Source organism: Equus quagga, chromosome 4 (assembly GCF_021613505.1).
Source record: "Equus quagga isolate Etosha38 chromosome 4, UCLA_HA_Equagga_1.0, whole genome shotgun sequence".
NCBI lineage: Eukaryota > Metazoa > Chordata > Mammalia > Perissodactyla > Equidae > Equus > Equus quagga.
In genome coordinates this window covers 46,937,067-46,955,111 of record NC_060270.1, presented here as the reverse complement: position 1 = coordinate 46,955,111, position 18,045 = coordinate 46,937,067, and the positions used below count along the sequence as shown (strand labels likewise).

Here is an 18,045-nt window from a genome sequence, read left to right as displayed (position 1 = left end):
CTGTCTGTGTAATACTGAGGGGGAGAGGGGTGGAGCAGTGGCAGTGGTGGTTCAAGAACAGCATGACGAATTTCACAAGTTTTTTCTATTCTCTGTGTTACTTGGGTGGGATGCATTTTAGAATGATTACTTTGAAAAGTACAATTAATAAATTCCCCTCTGTTCTAACCTGCCAGAAATTACTTATGATTCATTCAGCAACAATTGTTGAGTGGAAGCCACATTCCAGACACTGTACAGGTTCTAAAGAAAAGAGCCAGAAGGGTAAATACAGACTTAAACTAATATTTTGAATAGCCCTATTGTATGGAAATAGAATGTCTGCCTGCATTCTATTATCTTTTTATGCTGCCTTTAACTGGCAATTATGTGAGAATCTTTAAAATGAACTGAAGTAAATTATAGTGGATTCTACTATGTAGTTTCACTGGATAATGAAATACGATGTTTATTTCTTATAGAATCTGAAAATTAGAGGGATTTTTGATAGCTAAATCAAAACCAATTGTTCATTATCAAGCATTAAAATTGCTCATATTGGAGGCAGCCTGGTGGAATAGTGGTTGGGTTTGCATGCTCTGCTTCAGCAGCTTGGGGTCCACAGGTTCGGATCCTGAGCATGGACATATGCACCACTCATCAAGCCATGCTGTTGCAGGGACCCACATATAAAACGGAGGAAGATTGGCACAGATGTTAGCTCAGGGACAATTTTCCTCAAGCCAAAAAAAAAAAAAAAAAAAGGAAAAACAATTGCTCATATTAACATCATGATTTTTCTGTCTGGAGACTAATAAATGACATCCAGATAACACTATTTTGACTACTATAAATATAGCCCACTATAGCCTATGCCAAAGGAGAAATATCAATGTTAACTCACATGCTTTATAAAGCAATTGGACTGCTGACAATTGTCTGTGATTTCCCTTTGTTAAGTTAATAGAATTAGAGGGATTGTAGCACAATGGGCAATGTATTGATGTATGCAACGTCCATCCCAGCTGAATCCCTAGATTATGTACTGTAATTTGTAAGTTTAAAGTGAAAATTTGAATTGGATATGGACTTTGATTATGAGAAAAGCTCTCAGTGTTGGGTTCAATGTTTAGTTATAGACCAAATTACCATTCCTCAAAATGACTCCGGGTAGAGAAGTCTGCTGATTACTAATACTATAAATGAGAATATTAAAGGTTTCTCTTTGAAATACAAAGGGATTTTCTAATGTTTGTATTAATCCTTTATTGACAAAGAAGACTAAATTTCCCATTTGACGTAGCATCCTCTTTGGCTCAAAGCAATGAGTCACAGAACCTGTTGTGATTTGTACCAAAGTGTCATAGCACATTACTTTGGAAATAATACGTTTTCCAGATATCTTAAAAAGTGCTGCATTTCTATGAATATGATGACAACAGCATATATTGTGCTTTTTTGTTTAAAAAGCTATGTTATATACTAAGTGACTAGCCCCCAAATAGACATATTAACCCAATTGTGAAAAATCATTAAAATACATACATAATGAAGAACAAGTGAATAAAACTTGAACCGGTTAAACTGGGGGATGCATGCAAAGGAGATAGAAAAAAGAACAGTTCTTGTGAAAAGTGTCTGCAATGACTAGAAAATGTAAAACTTGGAAACGAATCAGGAGAAAGTGAGTTTTGAGCTGCACTTGGAAATCGTGACATTTAGGGATGAGAGGTAGAAAATTCAGACCGCAAGAGTGGCCCCAAAATGACTTGGTGATAGAGGATGGTAGACCATATTAACAGCTGCCATGTAAATTTGTTTTACTAAAGCAATAAATTGACCATCGGGGAAGGCAGGAGTCTATTAAGGATCTGTTCATTAGTTAAAAGATTTGTAATTTTATGGAAGAAATTACTAATGCTACAGGGATTGCTAAGCAAGCACATGATGGAAACATTTTTTAAGAAGACAATCATTACAACTACTCTGAAGGAAGATGAGAGATACAAAAGCTGGGAGGATATTAAGGATGCTATAATCTAGTACAGTGGTTCTCAAAGTGTGGCTTGAGGATTCCCAAGGGTTCCTAGACACTTTGAGGGGGCTCACAATATTATTATTTTCATACTAACATTAAAATATTATTTTCCTTTTTCACTGTGTTGACACTTGCAGTGATGTTGCAAAAGCCATGATGGGTAAGACTGCTGGCTCTTTTGCAGGAATCAGATCAGTAATGCCAAACGTTCTAATAGTCATTGAGCATATTCTTCACCATTGTAGGCATTTGCCCCCCATCCTCCAATTATAAATCTCAACCCTTGAGCATGTCTTTTTAAGACTTGGTATGATGAGATGGGATATATGCATAAAGCGCTTCTTTCCTACATAGCAAGGTACGATGGCTGTCTTGCAGAAAAGCACTTGTGCACTTGTGACATTGTTTGCATTTGTGAACTGACTTACCCGCTGTTTCTATGGAACACCATGCTTTCCTTGGAAGAACAACTAAGAAACTATGATGATCAGACTTGGAATTTGGCAGACGTTTCTCCAAAATGAAATAAGTGTTCCTGTCACTTAAAGGAACACAACTGACAGTATTTATTGCCACTGGTAAAAGTTTGAGCTTTCAGGCAAAAATTAGAATTTTGGAAAACTTACATCTGTCACTGTGAGCTTGACAGCCACCCAATGCTTAAAGACTTTTCTGATGAGATTGGTGATACTAACGTGCAATTTTTTAACTTTACAATTGCATAATTAATAGAAATCTTCAAATGATGCAGTATTTTCCAGCTAACCAAGGTAAAATGTTAGTAACTCATGCGTAGGTAAACAATCCATTCAAAGTGTAAGGAAGACCAATGGCTTTGCTTTTCATGTAACAGAGTACAAGTTAATTGATAATGTTTCAGAATCCAAATTGCAGTTAATCTTTAAGAAGCTATCACTTGTCAATTCTTGGTGTAGTATCAAAGAAGAATATTCAGGGTAATCTGAAAAGTCTAATGACATTCTCTTTCCTTTTCTAACTATACATCTGTGTCAGACTGGATTTTCTTAATATAGTTCAATCATATTTCAACAGATTGAATGCAGAAGCAGATATCAGAATCCACTTTTCTTTTATGATTCTGTACTTTAAAGACATCTGCAAAAATGTAAAACAATGCTACTCCTCTTTGCATGTTTTTTTGGAAAATATAGTTATTTTTCACAAAATATGTATTTTATGCTAACACGTAATGTTATTTCTAATGTTTATTGTTATTTTTACACAAATAAGTAAATACGTTTAAATTTCTACCTTTTAATTTCTAATATGGTAAATATTTATAGATACAACCTACATAAAGCAAGAGCTCTTTGAGATCCTCCATAATATTTAAAAATATAATGGGGTCATAAGACCAGTTTGAGGATCACTGTACAAGTAAATACTCAAAATTTGTATGGAGGCTCTAACTGTAAGAAGGAAGATGAAGAGGCACATGGGACATACTTGTTTAATAATTTTCATTACATCATACCATCCTTTTGCTCTCTCTCCTAAAACCAAAATACCTCTCTCCGCTTTTTCAGGGTAAATACATGTGACTTCTCAACATTATTCTCACATTATTTTCTTACTACAAAAACTTTCTCAGACCCTCTATGTGTTGAACAGGATCTACAAGGAAAGTTTACAGGAACTAAAAGTCTAAAAGAGCAGAAAGCTTGAGGTTAAATATACAGTAAAGTTATGTAGTAGACTCCTTTCATCTGCTAATCTCTTACTGTGAAACACCAAAAATAAAACCAAACAAAAAACTATTAGTGAAATCAACTGTCGTCTGTGTGTAAGTCATATTTGCTAACAAAAGCTTTAATCATCGGCAATATCATAAGAACATTTATATCCAATTACAGGATTATTTTGCCTCAGGTAACCTGGGAAAGGCACATGGTCTGCATTTCCTCCAGTGAGGAAGATTTCATAAGAAATGTATGTCACAGATATAACCTGTGAGCAAAGTTTTGGCAGTGCCATCAAGGAGACATTTCTTCTCAAACTGAAAGTGTTATAACTGAACATATGGTTGCTCTTCAGATTTCTATGAAAACTGAAGAAAGGTCACAGGCCCAATAGAGGGTGAACATGAGGAATTCTTGCCATAGCAACAGAGGGGGAAATAAGGGAGAGTTTAGGTAAACACAGCAGTAACAGTATAACCCCAGGATTTTCTGAATGCTAGTGAGGCCAGCACTATGTTGTCACTCATATAAAGTATCCATGGAATATCCATGAAAATATCCATAGCCATGAAATATACATTAAGGAATTGTGAAAGTAAAATGGATGGTAGGGTGGTACTTATATCTGTGAGGTAGTCAGCTCTTTAAGGTGAACTCGTAGAGTGAGAGCAAGTCAGGCACACTCAACAAGAGATTTCTCTCTGGAAAAGCAGCAAAGAGAAAATTCAAAATATCAAACAGAGGCTGGCAAGAGCTATAAAATGAAGAGGAGTTGGCATCTAGGCCATGTTTTTTACCTGCTCAAACAAAAACGGGTCTGCTCCAAGGTTGTCTCTTGCTACTTGTCACCCTATATGTGGTAGCCTATATAGGTGACTTCTCCACGCCAAATACCCCAGAAAAGATCTTTAAGACTGAAAGGGTGGGAAAACATCGAGGAAAGTTGCTTTGAGAACAAGACACAAACATCAATTTTACAGTTGAGCCTGGTTGAGGCAGATGCAGTGGGAATAAGCTTTAGTCCCTTAAAACTGTGTTGGCTAAATTTGGAAATGTGGGTAGTCCTCCATTTTTCCTCAAAGTTAATTATTTTTAACAATTTTGGACATCCAGTACTCACCAGCTCCTTGTATTTCGCTAGACTTCCTCAGTATTAGTCTTGGTCTTGACCTATTCCATTTTCTAACTACTTGTCTGAAAATCTTTTTGTGTGTAGAGGCAACAAATTAGGAGGCTAAAAACAAACATCCCCATGGGGACCATCAAAATAGTTTTCACTTTGTTGATGAGCATTAGATAGAATAACACTCAAAGTGTCAACCAGAACAAATGTGCTCATGAAAAGAAGTTTGTGAATTCTAGAATCTTGTAAAATTTCAGGTTGGTCATCTGATGTGTTTGAAAATAAAACAGTGGTGACCTTAAGGTTAAGGTTTGCACAAATATTTTCTATTTGCAAAACAGTTTCACATCTATAATATCATTTGACTCCCTTTTACAAGTGTGGAGGAAGATATTGCCATTATCCCTTGTTCAGAGATGCAGAAACTGCGGCAAAGAGGAGTCAAGTGACTTGTGAAAGTCAAGGCTAGTCAGTGATGTTGCAGGGATTCAATCTAAGCCTTCGCTTGCTGACGCTTGTTTCACTACATTACAAGGGAACTTATAATTTCTCTTCTTTTCTTCATTTGTAGTTACAGAATTAATCTTGGAAAGTCTAGAGCTTAAAAAAAAAAATCTATTCACCTTGCAGGAAGTAGAAACAAACATATCTCTTCTGTTTTCATTATTTGTACTTACCTCAGGCCAAACCACTTACATGTTTTAGAATATTTGAAAATCTTAAGTATGTGAATGCTTTTCATATTCCAGTGAGACTTTACAGAGGAAGAAGTTGCAGAAAGGCTAAGTGACCTGTTCAACATATCAGAATGGATTTTAGAGCTGGTGTATTAGAAAGTCGGAAGCAAATATAAGAGGACCATCTTAAAATAACATAGGAATATACCAACCCACCAGGAGTGTCTATGCAGCCTTCTTGCCAGCCTGGAAGAACAAAATGAACCTTTCCTGAAGGCAGTACTCAGCACAGGAACTGCGCATTAGCACCCTTGGTCTGTTTTCCGAGAACCACATGGACTTCAAAAGCAGGGGAACAAACCAACAATAACCAGTAAATTTACATTCTAAAGAGGTCCCAATAGACAGATGGATTTTTGCATGAGAATGTCACTCCATTACACTAATATACTGCTTCCTCATTTATTAACCATTTTTATATCAATGAGTAAATGGGAAGGAAAGATAAAAGCCAATGGATACTGACCTCAGAGTTAAGATGAGGCTGCATTGTTAGAAGAGAAAGTGGAAGCTAGGATGAGACATAAAACATCAAAGAAGATGATTGTAAACTAGAATGCAATCAGCTTGAGTATAAGGATAGAAGATGACATGTCTGGGTGAAGAACGTGGGAGGAATGGTGAAGTGTGCTGGAGGCAATACAGGAATGCTGTAGGCAGGGTTATTTTAATTAATTTATTGCAAGCTTTGTTATAATGAAAAAAATACACACATAAGCATGAAAGCTTGTAAATACATTCAATGTAAATAGAGTATGGTCTTTTTATCACATCTTTTGCCTCCTGAACAGCATCTCAAGGAATCTGATCCAGCTTCGGATCCAGCCCCTCCTCGCTCTTGTCTCCTCCTCCCATCCTGTCCTCTCTTCCTCCTCATCCTCTCCCTCTCTCCTCTCTTCTTCTCTTGTTTCTGCTTCTTCTCTTTCTCCTTCTTCTTTTTCTAATAAGATGTCTGAGCCATCAGGGTCTTCTTTCTACTAAGATAAGCAAATGATGATACTTTTATATTTTCCTTTTATATTCTTTGCATAATGTACAATTTCATGTCGAATTATTTAATTAATATTTAATTATTTTCTGGAATTTATTTGCTTTAATCTTCATTATCTTTTTTTTTTACTTAATGCTTTTTTTTTTAACAGAAGTAAGGCTATGTGTTTATATTGCAAGACTATTTCATTAGTTCGTGTGATAATCACGAAGAAAAGGTAGAGCTTCAGGTAAAAGGAAGGAAGAAAAATGGTGGCAATGTATGTTAGAGGCTTGTGATTCAAAAGCTGTGTTGCATAGATATTGTACAGTAGACTTGCTAAATATTATTAGCTATAAATCATGCAAGAGGAAAGCAAGGCTTTTTCAAAACAATCAGTGAAGTGGTAGTGGAACCTAGATTTGTATGATTTCAGGGACAATGCCTACTGCATCCCACTGCCACCTCAACCTGCATGGGAACTCCTCCAGATTTTAAAGATGCTATGATTTTCGTCATTTTCAGGATGAAATGAGGTGACAGTCAGAATTTTTAGGAGAAAGAAAAATTACTGTAATGTCCTAGGTTTGCTGGGATGTAGTTCCTTCATCTGCAAAATGGTAGTAAGGAAATCTCAGGAAGTTATTGGAGGGATTAACTGAGATAGCATATGCAGTTGGGTCTGCAGACAGTGGCCCTGTTACCAGGTACATGGAGAGATCTGGCTCTTCTAGGTTCTTGGGAGGGCTTCTATTGGATAACTCGGTAGGTTCCTGGGCTGGCAGGCTGGCTCCACACTGTGGCTGATAGGGGCTGGAATTGAGTCTCAGCACCATTTCAGGGTCCATAGCTGGGACTGAGGTCTGTGGTCCTGGCTCTGGAGGCATGGAAGGTCATGTCTCCTGCCAGATTTCTGGGTGAGTAGGACTTCTGCCTGATTGCAGTGGGGAGGGTCTGAAGCTGTGTCACAAGAACATTTCAGGATCTCTGAGGATGCAAATGAGTGTGTCTCCCCCCACGTTTCTGGGCTGGCAAGACTGCTCATAGACTGTGGCTGAGAGGGGCTGGAACTGGGTTATGAGTCACTTCAATGCCCACAGCCAGGACCAAGGTCTGCAGGCCTATTATCTGAGGCATAAGCAGGTGTGACTCCTCCTGGGTCCTGTGGTATATGGTGCTGGTCAAAGGATCAAGACTAAATGGGGCTATACCCAAGTCCCCAGGGGTCAGAGCTGTTCCCAAGTCTGTAGTTGGGACCTCTATAGGTAAGTCAGCCCCCTTGGTGTGGGCCTGCCTTATTAAAACAGCCTTCCTTGGTCTTGGACCCCACCAAGGGTTTCACAGTCTCCTACCTGAATCCCAAAGCTAATACAAAGACACTTTTCTGTCTATGGATGGCTGCCAAATTATTGATGCTGAGAGAGTATACAAGCTGAGAACCTCCTGTTCTGTCATCATGCTGATGTCACACCTGGCCAAATTTTAAACTTTCAGTTATGGTAAAGAAGAGAATGTTTTATTTAAGATATCTCATTTCATGAGATCTGCAAGAAATGTGCAAAATTTCTGTTACTTCTACTATGAACCAGTTCATCGTAAAACTCATGAATATCTATAACACTTTAAACTCATATCACCTCTAAGCATTTTGATTATCCTCAAAGTTGTGGAAAATGACACCTCAAAAATTTTATTTTCAGGGCCAGCCTGGTGGCGCAGCGGTTAAGTGTGCACGCTCCACTTTGGCGGTCCGGGGTTTGCCAGTTCAGATCCCGGGTGTGGACATGGCACCGCTTGGGAAGCCATGCTGTGGTAGGCGTCCCACATATAAAGTTGAGGAAGATGGGCACGGATGTTAGCTCAGGGCCAGTCTTCCTCAGCAAAAAGAGGAGAATTGGCAGGAGATGTTGGCTCAGGGTTAATCTTCCTCAAAAAAAAAAAATTAATTTTCATAGAAGTTTTCAAATTGTCTACATTATTGAGTATCTGTTGTGTTCAAAAAGGGTATGTAAAAAATAATCATCTCTATGCGTATATAGAATTTAGTGGTATCATTACTATTGAAAATAATTTGCATTTGTTATTGGTGGTGAGATTGAAATAAAATACAAATCATATATTTTGATATTCAAGAATGACTTTAAGCATTTTACTGAGATTTAAAGATGAGAAAACTGAGGCAAAGAGAAGTTAAGTTACCTGTGAAAGTCAAAGGTAGTAAGTGATGAAGCAGAGATTCAAATCCATGCCTTTGGTTATTTTATTTTCTTACATTTTGACCTATGGGTTATTTAGATGTGTATTGTTTAATTTCCAAGTATCTGGAGGGATTTTCTAGATATCTTACCATGATGATTTCTAATTTAATTCCATTGTGGCTAGAGAATAAACTCTATGTGTCAGATGTCACATTTTCAGAATTTAATTGAGCCTTATTTTTATCTCTTGTAATACTCCTTTCCTTGAAGTCTCCTTTCTCTGATATTAACATAGCCAAACCTGAAATAAAAACTGGTTTTATATATTTACTGTATGGTATATCATGTGTCTTCCTTTTACTTTCAACCTATGCCTTTCTGTAGATAGCATATAGTTGAATTTTGTGATTTAATCCAGATTGACAATCTCTGCCTTTCAATTGGAGTGTTTGACCAATGCATTTTTAATATAATTATTAGTATGATTTGCTTCAACTCTACCATCTTTCTATTATCTTCCAGAGTCCCATTCATTATTTTTTCCTCCTTTCTGACTTATTTTCAGTTAATTAAATATTCTTTAGTATATAATTTTAAGTCCATTATTGGCTTTTCAGCTATACTTTTATATTTTTTAATGGTTACCCTGGGGATTATAACTTACATCCTTAATTTAACACAGGCTGCTTGGAGTTCATATTGTACTACCTCACATAAAAACCTCAATGGTAAAATTCCATTTGTGCTCCCTTTCACAGAACTTTTTGATATTTTATTCAAATATTTCACATTGAAATATGTAATCTTATTATTTATTATATTTACTTTAGATAATATGATTAAATGCTATTATTTTACCTTAAATAGTTATTCATCTTTAAATATAACTTTTGAGAAGAAAAATAGCGTTTTATAGTTACTTACTTACTTACCATTTCTGGTGCTCTTCATCCTTTTTTGTAGATCCAAATTTCTACCTATTGTCATTTATTTCAGCTTGAAATACCTTCTTTATCATTTCTCAAAGTGCAGATCTGCTAAAGATTAATTTTTAAACTTTTATCTATTTAAAGATGTATTTATCTCACTTTCATTTTTGAAGAAAATTTTTGCTGAATGTAGAATTCTGGTTTGACATCATTTTTCTTTTATCACTTTCAAGTTGTTTCATTTTATTTGTCCTCCATTATTTCTGATTAAAAGTCACTTGCTATATGCATCATTGTTCCCTTGTACGTAACGTTTTGTTTTCCTTTGGCTGCCTTTAATATTTTCTCTCCATCTTGGATTTTCAAGAGTTTGATTTTGATGTTTCCAGATGTGGTTCTCTCTGTATTTATCCTAGTTGGGACTAACTGGATCTTCCTTTCTTTTAACCTAATTTGGGAAATTTCCAGAAATTACTTTTATGTCCTATTCTCTTCTTCCCTTCTCTTTGAGAGGTCAATGACATGTATGCTATATTGCTTTTACTGTCCCTGAAGATAGGTCACTGAAGCATTTGTTAATTTTTTAAAATCTCTTTTTTCTCTCTGATTTTTATATTGGGTAATTTCTACTGATTTGTCTTCAAGCTCACTAACTCTTTCTTTAATAGTCTCCAATCTGATGTTATGGTCAATTAGCACATTTTTTATTTCAGATATTTTATTAGTTTATGCTAAATCTCCATTTAGTTCTTTTCTATTGTTTCTATTTTTCTGTTGAAATTCTCATCTCTTTACTTATTATCACTGTCTTTACAGCAAGGTCGTTGAACCTATTTTTCACAGCTTCTTTGAAACCCTTCTCTACCAATTCCAACATCTGGGTCATCTAGGAATCTGTTTCTATGAACTGCTTATTTTCTTAAGTATGAGTCTTATTTTCCTACTTCTTTGCATCTGTAGTAATTTTTAATTTTATGCTGGATAGTTTGGATGAGACATCATAGAGAATCAGGATTTTGACATCATCCCTAGAAACTTGTTGAATTTTTTTCCTATCAGGTAATTGAATGATGAAACATGCTTGGTTTTAGTCTTTGTTAGGGAAGATCTATTTTGGTTTTGAGCTCAGTCTTAATGTGTGATCCTTTCTGGAGGTCATGGTCCTTACTCTTGAAGCATGGCCTATCTGGGGTCTCACCTGAATGCCCGAGGTACTCAGTGAGGTCTCTTCACACTGGTACTTCAGCATCTCCCATCACAGCAGGTCTTCTGGTATTTACATTTAGCACTTAGTCCGGTAGCAGGCAATCTCTGCTACATGAAGTTTCACTCCTCACACTGACCAAGGATCTGCAGTACATACTCATGCACACACCTTTATCCCCAATCTTCTCACACAGCTACCTCTTCTTTTGCCACCTTCCCTGTAAATTACAGCTTTTCTAGTATTCTAATTTCTGCCTCCTCAGCTCAGTGGGAATGAAGTTTAACTTGATTTTCAACTCTGAATTAAGGCAGGAAAATAATGCCAGCAAAAAGCTGAGAAAATTGTGAGGCTCACTATGTATATTTCCCTTCTCCCAAGGATCACAGTCCTGCTGTGACCATTGTCCAATGCCTGCAAATAGTTGCCTCATATACTCTGTCCAGCTTTATAGGTTTTTACAGTAGGAAGGCAGGTCCAGTACCAGTAACTCTGTCATGGCTGGAATAAAAAACCCAAGGGTTTATATTTAATTTTCACAAAACTTTGTGAGAGAGTATTTGTGAAGTAGGTACTATTATTATAACCAATTTTATAGAGAATTAACCTCAGGCTAACTAGTGAGTCAGGGAGTCAGAACCTGGGCAGATAGATTCCAGACTCTGTGTTCCGATTCAAAATACTACACTGCCTCTGCAACATGAAATTATTTTTATTTCCTTCATGGCATTTGTCACACTCTCTTTTTCTCATATATTTATTATTTGCTTTTTACATTTCACTTGCTACTTCTTCTACTGTACAAAACACCATACATTTCCTATTTACAACTGCCTCCTCATTACCTATCACAGGTTTTTGGTAGGCATTCAATAAATATTTATTGAATGAATGAATGTAGATGCCACCATTATAAAATAATTTTGAAAATAGAATCCATTCCACATATTTGGTATTTTTACACTTCATCTTGCCTGCCACCTTGTGGCATCAAAATTATGCAACAAAAACAAACAAAAATCTAAAGGTGGAGAAATATGCAAAAAAGTGATATGCATCATTAGAATTATCATTACATGCATCAAAATGTAGTTATATGCTAAGAAAAGAGTTACAGCAGGATTTCTAGTCTTGATGAGAAAGCAGTAACTAGAAATCAGTCTTAGGAATGTTCAAAACACCTGCTGATAAACAAGGGCAGTCGTTTAATGAAGTGAACACAGAGTTGATGGGTTTGGTGAATCTAGGCATCGCTCTAGGTTGAAGTACAATAATGATTTCCATGTTTGCCATTTTGGATATGTTATTAGAAAAAAAGAAAAACCATTTTTGTTAATAGTTGTTTCTAGAGACTTTGTATCACTTATTATCATATTTTAAATGGCAATACTCAGCTGATTAATTTCAAAATGTATCTTTGTTGAACTTAAAACCATAAAGTTATGGTTCCTGTAGTCTTTTACATGAAAAAAATAATATGCACTTATTTTTATCAGAGGCAAAACTATACGATAGTTTTAAGCTAATTTTTGTGTTAACAAATCCCTAAAGATATGCAGGAGACCTCACATTTACATAAAATTAAAGAAAGGATGCTTCAACAAATGCAAATAAATGCAAAAAAGGAATATTTTAATTTTGATCCATGATTAGTATCAACCATCACAATGTGGTAATAATACAAAAGCAAAATTTTGCATTCAGTGGTTGTAAGCTATTTATAGACTGAGTATCCTGATTAATTAATTCATTTATTTTGAGAAATATATTTATTGATTATATTTCAGGTTCTATTTTTAAATCTGAGGTCTTTACAACATTTTAATATTAGAATCATATGCACTGACTTCTGCAGTTCTGCAATATGACAAGCCCAGAAAAATGATTTACTTCTCTTGGTGCATTATTAATTGTACGAATTGACTGTTTAACCTCTATTGATTTGCATTTCTTACTTAATGTTCAACTTAGAAACAGAAGCAAAAGTTATTTTACAATAGGAAAAAAATTATACAAAAGTTAATCTTAGCATAATAGGGAAAATCATTTTACTATTCACCATTTTATATCCTCCCCTCAGTAGTTTTCAAGGTCTTAAAAGAATACTTCTGTTTTAAAAAAAGTTTCTGGGGCTGGTCCCGTGGGCTGAGTGGTTAAGTTTGGCTTGCTATGCTTTGGCAGCCCAGGTTCACTGGTTCAGATCCAGGGCATGGACCTAGACCACTCATCAGCCATGCCATGGTGGCTACCCACATATAAAATAGAAGAAGACTGGCACAGATGTTAGCTCAGGGCCAATCTTGCTCAGCAAAAAAAAAAAAAAAAAAAAGGAAAGAAAGAAAAAAGATTTGAAAACCCATCCAACCATTCTGATATCTAGGAGATATTTTCCCTAGAATGTAGGCCATGTTGATGGCCCTTCTTTTGTGTAGTGAAAGCCACGAAGAAGGTGATATATAATTACTTTCAATGCATCTCAATTCATTATTGTTTACCTATGCCTGTCGATTTCCTGGGCTAGTTGTAATTTCAAATATTTTTCCCATTGTGCTCACAAGTCACCCAAGTAGCCCAGAAATTCCAGTATTTTGATATACTGAAATACATGTTACGTTTCCAATATTGGTCCTTTCAAATGGAAATGGAATAAAATTCTTTGACAGACCATATGTTCTGATATTTGGTTTGGAAATTATGGCTGCATAAAATTTTTCCAGAAAATATAGAGCTGAATTTTCTTTTGGTGTCCAAAAGCATCTGCCTTTAGGTTCTGTAGTTTACTTAAACAGGAAAGTTTGTTTCACGGTTATCTTGTGAATTTCAAAGTGATTTTGTTGTCTGCAGGTCCTTGATGTCAAGCTTAAGCCTATAAGCTTGAGGTCTCCATAGGGCTGTGAAGAACGTTGGGTAGAACTTTTACATCCTCGTCGATGTAGACATGTAAGTTACTGTCGCCATGCTGGAAGATCTCCACTTATGTAATGGGTCTTAATATAACTGATAGTTATGTTTCCCAGTGATTATTTACAACGCAGGCATCATGTTTTCATGTAGATATTAGTTTTGTTATTTGTATCCAAAAGAAGCACAGGATGTGTGAGAACAGAGAACGGACGAAACAAAATCTCTAGGTAAATCGCTCTAAGTCAGACAGGGAGGGATAGAAGCATCATAATTCTAAGGAAAGAATTGCTTGAAAGGCACAATATAATCACTTCATCTTTGCTGTAGATTAAACTGAATATTACCTACTATAAGAGCAAGGCCTTTAGGAAACAGGACATAGGAAAGGTCCATTTTTACAGAAAAAAAGATAGGCAGGAGTAACTCTGGGGATTCTAAGAAGCCACAAGATAATGTAATGATACAGAGTTCTGAAGAGGAATAGATATATGAAAAAGAAATCTTTAAGGACATAGATAAAAAGCGTTTCACACCTTTGGACAGCTGTCACACCCACTGCTGCACTGCGTCCTTTGAATCAGCTGTGCTGTCACCAAATAAGCCACGAACTTTCAAGTCTTTGCTGATGGCTACAGTCGTCGTCTCCTTCTACCATTCTCCATATCTTGTGCAATTTTGGAAATCCTTCTCACCCCTTACTTCCCTTATTTGCTCCCTCTTTTCCCTGCAGTAATTTACTACTACAGTTATCTGCCACTTATTTTACCCCGCATTATGAATAGTTAGGTCTATTTCTTCCGTTAGGTTTTGAGACGCCCTTTGTGATCTCTATGATTGTCTAGCTTAACACAAATCAAGTAGTAAAGAACTGTTTTCTGTTTTGTCTTTAAATTTACGTGGAATGAGAGCTAGTCATAGAAGCTCACGTAGTGTCCTCTCTCCTTGCATGGATCGTACTTATTTACAGTCATTAATACTTCATTTTACCTGTGCGCGTGATTCAGGGCAAGGTCGGGTTTCCTCATGCGTAGGTAGCACGTAACAAGCTTTGTCTCAATGAAGCTTGCCACACTTGCTATATCTTCAGCAGAGGCTTCAAATGGTTTTCCAAGAGCTGCCCCTTTGCTGCAAAGCTTAAAAAAAAATTACAATACTTTAAATTTCCTAATCATCTTGGCATGTAATTGATCCTGTAAATAAGCATAACATGTATATGTACATACACTTTTCCAAACTATAAGTAAAATATTAATGTTTTGATTGTAAATTAAATAAATTGTTTCTCTTCACTATTATGTGACTATAATATAAAATAAGTAACACATTTTACTCTAAAATGCTTCCTGTAAAATATTTTCAAAGTATGTTATAGTTTAAAGAGTTGCTATTTGCTAACAATGTCTGTTTTAAAAATAAAGCACACAATAAGCAAAGATATTAACAGAAAACCAGGTATAAATCACATTAAATACCAGTGCTTTTATGAAAACCCAGCTGAGCAATGATCTAGCATACTATCAAGTTTGATTTAATATAATAAGGGGTATCGGAAGTAAACTCCTAGGAGCCATTAACATGATCGGTGATTAATTTGAATCTAAATCATATTCTCTAGGATGTTATTGAAAGAAAAGAAGAGAAAATTTATTAGAATCTATTGGCAGACAGCACAGAATCTGAAAAAAATGGCAAGAATGTGAAATTCTTAATAAAAATTCCAGGAAGTCAATTGTTTCTGGGCACCATAGATAAACTGTAGAGGAATAAAATAATTATTTTTTTTGGCGAACCCCAAATATTAAGAAGTGTCCATAATATAACAAGGATAGATCAGCACTTTCTCTTCCCCCTCAGAATTTCCTACTGTTCTTTGGAATCAAGGCTGATGGGGCAGGAGAAACCCCAGCTTCTGTTTAATGACCTTCTTCAGGATATCCGCTTCTTTACTCTTTTCTATCTCCCTCTACGCATGTACTGGGGGAAATTTTCTCACTGGGGATAGTAATATTTGGAGTTAATACCTGTTTATATATACCTTAATATAAAATTTCCCCTATTCTAAATCTTGTTTGCTTAAATGATATAGTTTAACTAATTTTTCTTTTATAGATTAAGCCAAGATTGGCTTGCCATTTACGTTAACATTATTGTCAATTATATTTTTAAGGCAATTTGGTTGAGAAGGGCTATTTATTCTAAAATGTATTTCTCTTCTTAATTTTATCCCAAAACTATAAGCTAAAAGAGAATCTAGAATCTACATGTTTAACATCCCTAGTTTGAATTGGTCGTTACATGGTGCTGGTATCTTTTGCTTGAATATCCTGTCAGTTCTGCGAATTCATATTATTTTTTAAACTCTTTTCCAAGTTGATGGGTGAAAAATGCTACTTCATTCATTTAGTCAATAAATATTTATTGACTGTCTACTACTAATTTCCAGACAAAAATTACTGCCTTTACATATTTTAATTTGAATTATACGTCTTTTTCATAAATTTGGCTATTTTGCTCCGTGTAAATTTCTGTTTTCTATTCCTTGCTTATTTCCATTGATGTGTTAATCTTTTTATTATTACTTATGAGTTCTTTATATATAGGCAATTATCCCTTTTCCGGTAACAACTATATATACACGATCAAATGTAAGAGTTTTTCGCCTCCAAATTATGCTTTAGAAAAGAGTCAACTTTTATTCATATTCTTAAGAGGACTCTCAATACACACTATAAAACATTTTTCTTAATTATTTTGAAAAAAGAAAAAAGCAAAGACCATTTGTGGAAGATACAATGTAAATGACCTCAGTCAATGCTAATTTTGGATGCTTTAAAAAGATTACCTTATAAAATTGGTAATAAAAGAGATAAACATTTAACACTGATTCAGAACTATTCCTGAAGTGTGACCTAACAAATGTCAACGTGATTGTAAACACACTTTAAAAAATAATGTAAGAGAGCATTGTAGTTTGAACATGGTAGCTTGAGATAACATCTCCCTTCTTCCACTAATCTGATCCCACAGGACCTAGAAATACCTAAAGAGAAAGTTTTTCAGAAAAAAATATTTTTGGATAGCATAGCTCTTTATGAAGCCCAAATCAGTACAAAACAAAATGAGTAGAAATGGTGTAGTTTTATTTGTTAGTATATCGTAGTATTAAAATTCCAGACCTTCCTTCTTGATTAATTTCATCTTCTAAATGAAATAAGCATTTTTTTCAAGTCTTAAATATCCAAACCTCCTGGACTCTTCATATAAAATTTTATCCAAACAACAAAGAAACAAACAAGACACATATTATATGTATTCTTTGCCCCTTGCTGTCTGTGTTTCTCTCTGATGCAATGAAATGGACAAGCCTCCTTTCTTGGGCACACTTTTTGTGGGATGAATGCATCGGCCATTTATCAAAGATTGCTTTGTTTTGCCGAAATGGTGCATCTTTAAAATAAGCTTTGCAATAAGGCAAATTCTTATAAGATAAGTTGAAGTTGAAAGTAGAATTATAGTTAAATGTATATATAATATTGGTATCAGGATTATAAAAAACATTCCAGATATTTTACTGAACTTTTAAATTTCCATGCAGATATTTGTAAAGACCAAGAAGTTAATTCTGCAGAGGAGGAAGGACTTTAATGTGGTATGAATTTGTTTGGATGTAGGAAAGGAATTTGTTTGAATGTAGGAAAGGTGACTTTGTTCAAGTTATGTTTGTCTAAAACTATACACTTTACCTCTTTGGTGAAATAAGTCACTGAGCTAGAATAAAAACTTTTAAACTACCTATTACAGTATGTCAGTGAGAAGACTTTGAATTAGGAAAAAATAATATTAGGCATTAATTTTTTTGTTTCCATCTCTTTTTAAAAAATTATTTTATTGAGGTCATATTGGCTTATAACATCATGTAAATTTCAGGTGTACATTATTATATTTCGGCTTCTGTATAGACTGCATCATATTCACCACCAATAATCTAGTTTTTAAGGTGTTAACTTTTTATTTCAAAAGGAAGCCTAAAATATTTTTGAATGAAGCATAGACAAATTAAAAACATAATGTTTAAGGGAAAATGTAGTGAAAACTCTTATGAGTATAATTGTTGTTTTGATGAGAAGCTAGATATTAAAATGAGGTTTCAGTAGTAAATTAGAACCACACGCACAAATTTTAATAAGAAAATACATATTTTACAAAATACATTCACTTATTTTTTGAAAACAAAATAATAATCTTTTGGAGTTACAAAACACT

At 35.0% G+C, this 18,045-nt stretch overlaps 1 protein-coding gene across 1 annotated transcript in view; it reads right to left on the bottom strand.

The window, feature by feature from the left end:
- SPATA16 (spermatogenesis associated 16) overlaps positions 1–18,045 on the bottom strand; it is a 198,464-nt gene that overhangs the window by 132,185 nt on the left and 48,234 nt on the right. The window contains exon 2 of the mRNA XM_046657802.1: positions 14,770–14,915. Within this exon, the coding sequence (XP_046513758.1) occupies positions 14,770–14,915 (146 nt within the window). The remainder of the gene's footprint in view (positions 1–14,769; positions 14,916–18,045) is intronic.